The sequence below is a fragment of the Gossypium hirsutum genome, chromosome D08, assembly GCF_007990345.1.
Source record: "Gossypium hirsutum isolate 1008001.06 chromosome D08, Gossypium_hirsutum_v2.1, whole genome shotgun sequence".
In the NCBI taxonomy this organism is placed as follows: Eukaryota; Viridiplantae; Streptophyta; class Magnoliopsida; order Malvales; family Malvaceae; genus Gossypium; species Gossypium hirsutum.
The window spans coordinates 42,829,722-42,839,819 of record NC_053444.1 but is presented as its reverse complement, the minus strand read 5'-3'; the positions used below and the strand labels follow the sequence as shown (position 1 = coordinate 42,839,819).

The window sequence follows — 10,098 nt, the reverse complement described above, 5'->3', positions numbered from 1 at the left end:
CAATGTTTTTGAAAAGGGTTATAGAAAAGTGATTTTGAAATGTTTAGGTTAAAACTTGAGTGTTTAGCATTGCTGTCAAAAAGTGCTTTTAAGAAATAAAATGTTCATTTTAGACATGTTATTATCAAGTAACAAATATGCATTTAAATAATATTTTAATTAGTTAATATTATTATATTTTAGTAAGAATATAAAAAAATTATTATAATTTGTTGTTAATATTTTAATATATAAAATATAAATTTTAAACATTTTTAAGCAATAAATATTAATTATTTATAAAATTTAATTAGAATATATAAATTATATTTTAAATATTTAAATATAACCATTAAATATTTGTAATTAGTATTTTAAATAATTTTTTATTTTTAATTAATGATTTTAACACATTTGTAATTAAGCACCAAGAAAAAAAGGGAAAACACTATATTATTGAAGGGGTGAAAAAGTAAATAAGCACCAAAAGTGCTTTTGGGAGAAGAAAAGCTACAAATTTTAGCTTGTCCTTTTCAAAAATATTTTTAAAAATCTCTTCTAAAAAGCTAAAAATGTAGCTAAAAGTAATTTGTTTAGTACAAATTTTCTTTTAAATGTGTTTTTGGAGGTAGAATTAATTTTGTTTTTAGGTATTACTAAACAGGCCTAAGATTCACCTCAAAAGTTGGCTTCAGCTTCACTCTTTTGATCACTCCAGTTTACTCGATAGAGATTTCATCTCCTTCCACGCGAAGTTTTTTTAACGTTTTTGTTGAAGCTTTGCATCGGTTTCAGCATCTCACTAGGCTACCCTTCCAATTACTTCATGTTACAAGTAATAAAACAGATAAAGACTTGGTGGAAATATTTTTCTTTTAAGTATTGTATTGGCATAATATGTATTTTCATTAAAGAAAGTGTCACTCGATATATAACTTACTACAAAAGTGATGTTTTTTCTTAACATAACAACTTTCCAGATGTTTTTTTTTTATAAAATCATGTTATTAAAAAATTTTAGTTCAAATGCAAATGCAAATAATAATAATTATATATAAAATAAATATTTGCACCACCAAATTTAAGACTAAATACTCATCTTTTGACCATATATACACATAAAACCTAATAAATATGTACCCAAACTCAATTACCCAAATTATAAACAAACTTTCTATAAAATTATGTTAATATTTCAAAAAGTAAAATATAATAATTATATATAAAATATTATTTAAACAACCAAATTTAAGATTTAATGTCCATCTTTTGACTATATATGTACATAAAACCCAATAAATTAACCCACTAGATAGGTTAGTCACTCAACTCAATTACGTAAATTATAAAAAATTATTTATTTAAATTTTTATAGTATATATTTATTAACAATATGGGATTATTAACATTATAAACTACTAAAACTTCAAACAATGCACTTCCACCTTCAACTTGGTCAATCAAGTATGTGAGAATTGAAACTTCTCAGCCAATAACATGAACCATGTATATTGACAAAAAATGATCGAGTGAAGTCGTCTCCTTCACTTGTCGACTTCACCACCTCTTCTATACAATTCTATTTCGATAAATAATTTTCTCCTAAAACTATTTCCATAAATTTATGCTTCATATATACAAAAACACACACACACACTCCATATTTATGTCTTCTAAATTTTGTATAAATGCATATTTAAATAAAAATTTATATGCTCAACTTACAATATTTTTTTCTTTTTTATACCAAATCACAAATATGTCTATAGAGGTAGTAAAAAATTGTTATAATAGACATCAATAATGACAATAGAATGATCGCAAAATAAGAAAAAATAAGAACACACAGATTTTACGTGGAAATCCTTTCGGGGGAAAAACCATGGGCAGAGGAGAAGAAATTCACTAATGTTGAAAAATAAATTATACAAGAGGAGTTTCGATTACATCTATTTCAGCTATCGGCCTTAAGCACTACACAGATCCCCTTGTTTTGCCATTGTATTTTATTTATTTAACAAGAATTCAGGTCACACAACTCTAACAATCTCCACCTTGACACGAATTCTCAATGAACAAGTTCTCCACCTCTTCCACAAAACCCCTAAAGGGGTATTCTTCAACAATGAACACCAACCAAGTCCAAGCAATGCTCAAACTTGGTTATAGTAAGTGACTTAGTGATCATATCTACAGGATTATCATGAGTACTAACTTTGCTCACAACAATATCACCACAAGAAATAATATCACTCACAAAATGATACCGAACATCAATGTGCTTTGTTCTCTCATGAAACATTTGATCTTTCGTAAGGAAGAAGGCACTCTGACTATCACAAAACACTGTACTGATTTGAAAGTCTTTACTAAGTTCACCAAAGATTCCCTTTAACCAAATAGCTTCTTTACAAACCTCAGTAATCATCATGTATTTGGTTTTAGTAGTAGACTAAGCAACTATAGTCTTCAAAGTGGCTTTCCAACTAATTGCACAACCCCGAATAGTAAAGACATACCCTATGAGAGATCTTCTTTTATCAAGATAAGATCTCTAGCAAAGTCAGAATCAACATACCTAATTACTCCATCTCTAGTTCTTCCAACTGTATACAAACATCAATAGTATCTCATAAATATCTAAAAATCCACTGAATTGATTTCCAGTGTTCTTTACCAGGATTCACCATGTATCTACTAACTACACTAATTGCATATGATAAATATGGACGTGAGCAAATCATAGCATACATAAGAGATCCCACTTCTCTAGAATATGAAACATGTGACATGAAGTCAACCTCATCATTTGGTTGCGGAGACAAAGCTGATGAAAGTCTGAAGTGGGCTACTAATGAAGTAGTAATAGGCTTGGCACTCTGCATACTAAACCTGCAAAGAACTTTCTCAATGTACCCTTTCTGACTTAGGTACAATTTACATGTTTTTCTATCTCTGAGAATCTCCATCCCGAGTATCTTCGTTGCTACTCCCAAATCTTTCATCTCAAATTCTTTACTAAGCTAAACTTTGACATTTCTTATCTCTCATTTATCTTTGGTTGCTATCAACATGTCATCAACATAAAGGAGTATATAAACAAATGAACCATCACTATTTTTCTTAAAATAAACACAACTGTCAAAGCTACCTCTTTTGAAATCATAAGTAGTCATAAATAAATCAAACCTCTTGTACCACTACATTGGTGACTGTTTCAAGCCATAAAGGGACTTTTTCAGCAAGCAAACATAGTCCTCTTTTTCTAAGACTATAAAACCCTCTAGTTGTTGCACGTAAATATATTCCTCAAGTTCTCCATGTAAGAACGTTGTTCTTACATCTAACTGCTCAAGCTCCAAATCATACATGGCTACAACACATTATTTTTATTGCATCTAGTCGACATGCCTAACAGTGGTCGTTAATATCCTTTGGTGACAAGCTTGGCAACACTCATCAGTAGTCTCCAAAAAATTTGAATAAAAAGAAACATTGGAAACTTGTATAGTAGATCTTGGCCTCTTTCTCCATCAATATCTTCAATTGGGTTGTCTATAATATCCTTACTCGACCCACTAGAAAATCCTGCTTCTTTCCTTTCTATCCAATTCAAATTTCCTTCTAAATTAAATCCCAAGATAGGATTGATTCTCTGCCTGAAATCATGTTGTTGACCATCTCGTAACTCTCTCCCCTATCTTGCTTCCGAACTTGGTCCCCGAGGATTCTGCATTATCGTCTTCCTAAAGCCAAACGATGGTCAAGGAGGTGGCCCTCCTAGGCGGTGCCTTCAAGGATAAATTATATTCTAATTCCATCTCATTTGTACCATGATTGAATTAGATGGGGCAAAAACTATCTCCATGTCCAAGGCATCCACACAAGAAAAAGAACGTTAGTTTCTCATATTGAAACTTCGCTTAAACATGATTTGAAGGAGAAAGAATAATCTTCTTTTGGCGTTTTAGGGGTGTTCGAACATCAACTTTAACACGAATTCTCATAAAATTCTTATACCTACGACTATATTGTTTGACATCATACTCCATAAACAATCCGACGAGATTTCCAAACATTTTGGCAACAACTTTGAAGAATAATCATGGACTTGAATCCAAAAATAAGAGAAAATAAAAGGCACTTGCATTAGGTCTTCATTTTCCTCTAGTCGATGAAACACCAAAAGATGATTGTTGAAAGTCTATGGTGCACCTTTAATCACTCTAGCAATATCTAATTCATGATCAAATTTAAAAAAGTATCGTTTCTCCCTCAAATTTGAAATCAAAACACCCCCATAAGGATGCTAATGATTTGTCATAGTATTTCGCATTGTTGGGAAATGAATACTTGCCGTGAGAAAACATCCAACTAGACAAAACTTATACATCAGTTTTTTAGGTTCAATCCCACTATGGAACTGTCATGCGTCATCTTCTCCATCTTCAATACTCAATCCCGCCATTCATTTTCCATAGGAAAGAAGAAAAAGCGACAAAGCAAAGATATTGGAAGAAGACGAGAAAAAATTAGAGAACAAAGGAACATGTCACCAAGAGCAGACAAATGAGAGAAAAACATTTAGGGGTGAGCAAAACTCGATTTGACTTGAAAAAATCGAAAAAATGAATTTCAAGTTAAACGAATCGAGTTATTCAAGTTATTCAAGTCAACTCAAATTTTTTTCGAATTTTGAGTTTGAATCGAGTTTAATTTTTTAATTCAACTAATTCAAATAAATCAAATACCAAACTATAATATTTTACATTTTTACCACAAACCCCCAAACCTTTTTACTTTCGCCCAATACTTTTACTCCCCTCCCATCCCACCCTTCATCTACCCCAAACCCATTTTTCCCCCATTTACTTCTGCCCCCCCCCAAAATTTTACTCCCCCAACCCTCAAAACGTTTTATTTTCCCACTAAACTTTTATTTTTCATCCTTTACCCCCAAATAAAAAATCATCCAAAAAATCCCTACAACTAAATAGTAATAATTTTATTTATATCTATTATTTATATTATTAAATTAAATTTCACATTTTGTACTATTTATATTATTTAATTATTTAATTATTTAATTATTTAATCATATTAAATCTTTATATATTTTTGTTAAAATTGAATTACTGATGATGCCATAAAATATTCGTGTTAAAATTTTATGTTGGTATCAATTTCACATTTTATCTTTAAGATAACTTTTATTAAAAAATCACAATTTTTATATTTAATATATTTTTTAATTTCAAAATACATAGTGACAAAAATCAGAAATAATTGAAGCAACTAAGCAAGCAAAGAAGCTAACCTGTATATAAAAGATTAATAAATAAATTATGAGGAGATAAAAGTTAATAACAAATTTGATTACGGTGGGTGATAGTGGTTACAAGGATCCAAAGTCTTTTTTTTAATTTAACTCAAATAAATATATTCGATTCGAATTTCATCTTACTCGACTTGATTCGAGAAAATTTCAAATTGAGCTAGGATGATAAAATAGGATTCGTCAACTTGATTAACTCGAAATTTTTTCATCTGATTCAATTCGATCGGATGCTCACCTCTCGCCACTAAGGCAGACTTTTAATAATTGAAATTGAATGCATAAAATTGTTAGGTAAATGCTTTTCTTATTTCATTATAGAATCATACAAAAAACTATTAAATTATGGATGAGCATTTGGTGTATTGACAGTATACTTTTTTTATTATTTCATAAGCAATTTTAAAAATTGACATGTGTCTCTCTTTTTAAAATATTTTATTATACTCTTATAAAATACTTGTCAACTTCTTAATTCTAGTTGTTAAATCTGAAATTTTATACCAAATAATTTTCCTTTTAATTATATCAAAAATTATATAAAAAGATTCAACGAATTGCATGACAAAACCCTTTTTCCTTGGCGTATGTAGCGGTGTGCGATTCTTACAAGAAAAAAAAAAGGGTGTAAGAAGGTATATCCAAGACTACCTTGGACGTTAAATACTATGGTTAAAGATAATAAAATTATTGTTACAACCGTTTCTCAAGCTAAGCTAATGCCAACAAACTCTTTTGAAAATACTTATGATTTCACTTCAAACTTCCTTATTATTGGGAATTTTCAAATGATAAAAAGAAATATAAAATGTATTTTTTGGACTCGGTTTAAACTTAAATAAGTGAAAAAGATGCAAGTTTGAACATTAGAAATAACATTATTAAGATAAACGGTCATGAATCACGGACATGAATAATAAAACAAATAGAGAAGTTATCAAATAAATAAATAAAATATTTTTTGAGATTATAAACACAAGTATGATCACAATTACAAATACAAATAATACTTATCCAAATAATTATATTGAAATATGATTCAACATATCAATAAACCTAAACAAATCTACACATTAAGAATTAAACCAAAATAACCATACGTTATTTACCTAAAGTAACATTTTACCATCACAACTCACTGAGTTAGGAAATGGATAGAAAGTAGTTTGAAATAGGTTCACAAAAATGTAGATCAATCAACAATCTCAATGCAATCATCAAACCGCTCGATTATTAAACTATAACGGATTTAATAGAATATTCAGTTCACAACATTATTTTCTCCATTTTATGTGACATATGCTGATCAAAACAGCTAATAAAACCCCCATTTTAGGGGTCTTTTTCTTTAACAAATGCAAATAATGTGTTTAACACGGACAGACAAACAACTTAACTACTTGGAAGTTTTCAGAAGATGAGTAAGATCAAAGAGGATTTGGTGAATGGACGGCCTTGTCTCTGGCAAGCTGCTGGTGCATGCCAAAGCAATCTCCAATACCTTCAAAGCTTGCTTCCGTTCTTTCCCTTTCATATGAAACTCGAAGAATGGAATGTCCCCCTGTTTTATGCTTTCCTCCAGTTTAACTATGCAGTCCATGTAACTTAGGTCCTGCACACCCGCTAGCATGTCCAGTAACACCATCCCGAAATTGAAAACATCACTCTTTTGGCTCAAATTCTCACAGTAAATATTATGAGTTGTTGCGTGTTTTTCTTTGGTATCGCAATCTTCGACGCAGTCGGCCAACTGAACAAACCCATAATCTGATAACCGAGCGGTGAGGTCGATGTTTATCATGATGTTGGAGGATTTTATGTTTCCATGAACGTTCATTTTCATGTTCTTTACTGTTTCTGGGGATTGTCCGTGGATGAAACTTATTGCTCTTGCAATCGATTCTATTATTATCACACGTTCATTCCAATTCAAGGCAGTTTGGCCTCGCCTCCCACCTTCATTATCAATTACAACATGGTATAAACATAAAACATCATGTTAAAGCTGATATATTTTAATTTTAGCTTTTATATTTTTTCAAAATTTTAAATTTTAATCTTAACTAGAACTTAAATCCAAATGCTGTCATTAGTCTCTAATGCGTGTAAGCTTAGGGTTTTAATCCTTATCCTCCAATTTAATCACGTTTAATCTTTATATTTATCGAATTTTGAAATTTTAGTCTAGACTCGAAAAGTAGTCATTAAATCTATTAACTAAAATGATATAACATTTTCTGTGAATATTATGTAAAAATTATAAGTTGATATAGCATTACAAATATGATAATACATTTATCATATAAAATTATAAAACTAGCATAACTTAACTTAATAAATTTGTCACGATCAGTTTCATAGTATTAAAATTTTAAAATTCAAATATATAAATTAAATCCTTAACTTAGAACGACAACTAAAAGCAAAATTTGACCTAAACAAAAACTAGTGTTAGGCGGAGAATCGATTAAGAGGCAATTCTTATGCAATCGTATTGATGAGAATTGAGAGCTAAGGTTGCATGATGGAATTGAGAAAAGTCACCTGAAAGAAGGTCAGCTAAGCTTCCCATGGGATAGTAATCCGAAACAACAAGCTTGATCCTCTTGGCATATAAGTAAGCAGTGATGGGAACGAGGTAGTCGCAGTTGTTGCAAATCTGAGCCAACTTCTCCACTCTCCTGCCGAACTCACTCTTCCTCACTATTACCTTCCGGAACCTCTTTAGGGTGCAAAGTCTAGCATTGGATAACACCACTTTTTCAGTCAACCCCCTGGCGTTCTCTCCCATCACACTCACCGATGTCCTCAAAACCTCCTTCAGGGACAGTGATGGCCCATTGTTTTCACAAGGGATTAATGGTAAGTCATCTATAAATCCTACGATGCAATCATCGTATTCGGAGATGGACCCCGACCTGCTGTTTTCACCGTACTCTTTAAAACTCCTTTTGGGTTTTGTAAAGGCTCTTGACAACATTTTTTTGTAGTGGGAGATGAAAGGGAAATGGTGGTTCTTGGAAAACAGGTTATGGAGTTGGGTGGATCCAGTTTTTGGCTGGTTTACTTTGGTTTTACATGTTGTGTTTGTTTGTTTTTTTCATTGGAAACATCGAATCCGGAGCGGTGATACTTTGTTTTGGCATTTTATGGATTCATTTAATCCAAGGAATAACCATGGAAATTCTCTTCGATTCTGGTTTGTCCTGCTTAGAAACAATCTTAGTTTCCTTTTGTTTCGTTCTGGGATTTCATGTAGTGAAAGTCTTGGTCTGGTTAATAGGCTCTTCTTTCGGATTCTTATTCCTTATCACTAAGAACTTGGTGGAAGATCATGAGAGCTTCACATGAAGTAATTAACATTCTTTTCAATTGGTAATAGCCTGTCCAGAGAAGAAAATTTCTTATGTTATTATAATTTTTATATCTTGAATTTAATCCTCTTTTCTTATTTCAATATTTAAACTTATGTAGATATCGCTTCATTTCAAATTTCAATTTTTTTTAATTTAATATAATTTTTTTTTAATTTTCAATGGCAGCTTGGCGCATCATAGAGTTTCATGTCTTGACACTGTTACAAAATTTAAGTATAGAAATGAATCTACTATAAAAATAAAATAAAAAATGTCAAAATGAATTTAACTGACAAAAATTACAAAATATATTACAAATGCTCATAGTTTCTTTGTAATTGAGAATTGAGATACGGTAAACATTTTGCTCATATGAGAAATTGTTGCATAGAAGAATCCTCTTCCATTCCCATAAATTAATTGACTTGAAGCTCTAAGATAGGATTGTAAGGCCCAATATTTGCCCGGCCCGCTAGTGGAGTAAACCAAATAAAAAATCAAAATTAAATGGTCTAATAACAGTCCAATTACAAACCAAAATCAGTACAGCGCAACTAGCCTAAACTCGAATGGCCCAATTACGGTGGCCCGATACCCCTAGCCTAGAAATGAAACAAACAGAAACCGTAGGGTTTCTGGGGTCTTCAGTCGCCGCTTTCCCCAAGCCACTCCCCACGAACGTAGCACCACTCACACGGGCCTCCGTACGCGCGCCCGCGCACATCCGTACGTGCCACGTCCCAGACCCTGCACTCCGTACCTGCAAGAGACGCACAAACAAGCAGACACCAACAGCACACAAAAGGAACAGAGAGAGAAAATGAAAAGGGACAGAACGGGGGTGATTTGCTTTGATTTTTTTTTCATTTTATTTTTTGTAAATAGAGACTATAAAAGACCAAGAATAGGCTGTAACACTTACTTTTTATGCAATCAGGATACAAAAACACCAAAAAGGTGATTTCGAGTTTCTTTTTTCTTCTTTCGCAGTTTTTTTTTCTTCTTTCATTTTTACATCTATCAATTGTTTTTGAAAAAGGTAACCAAAAGAGCAAGATGTACCTCGACCAGACCTTTTGCTTTTTCTCCGTCGTCATTGGAGTTTGGGAGCAAGGTTCGAAGAGTCTCCAAAAGCGGACGATGAATCGTTGAGCAGCGCATGAAAGGGGCCTAGGGTTTAACTTCCTCTTTCTTTTGTTTCTTTTTTTTTACATTTGTTTTGAAAATGAAAAGGGGGGGTTGCTTATCAGGCTAATGGGGTGCTTATGTGCGTTGAAAAATGACGCCGTTCAGAAGCCTCCGACCCGCTCGGTGACCCGATCCGGGGAGGATCCGCGCGTCTTCTAGCATTTGGGTATATTACGCAAAAGGGCCCTTCTACCCTTGCACGTTTCTATATCAGTCCTTCTAATTTTTAATTTTTTTGCC

The 10,098-nt window shown here is 32.0% G+C and overlaps 1 protein-coding gene across 1 annotated transcript; it reads right to left on the bottom strand.

The window, feature by feature from the left end:
• Positions 1 to 6,564: 6,564 nt before the first annotated feature.
• On the bottom strand, positions 6,565 to 8,294 carry LOC107906812 (probable inactive receptor kinase At5g58300). The gene is made up of 2 exons (XM_016833935.2): positions 7,859 to 8,294; positions 6,565 to 7,270 (listed from the first exon to the last, which is right to left on the bottom strand). The coding sequence occupies exons 1-2, from the start codon at positions 8,292 to 8,294 to the stop codon at positions 6,711 to 6,713; spliced, it is 996 nt and encodes a 331-aa protein (XP_016689424.1). The 3' UTR covers positions 6,565 to 6,710.
• Between the last annotated feature and the right edge of the window lie 1,804 nt (positions 8,295 to 10,098).

Coding starts and splice junctions, on each gene's coding strand:
- LOC107906812 (XM_016833935.2), bottom strand. CDS start 8,294: ATGTTGTCAAGAGCCTTTACAAAACCCAAAAGGAGTTTTAAAGAGTAC. Junction 7,271..7,858: donor CTTAGCTGACCTTCTTTCAG/GTGACTTTTCTC, acceptor TTGATAATGAAG/GTGGGAGGCGAGGCCAAACT.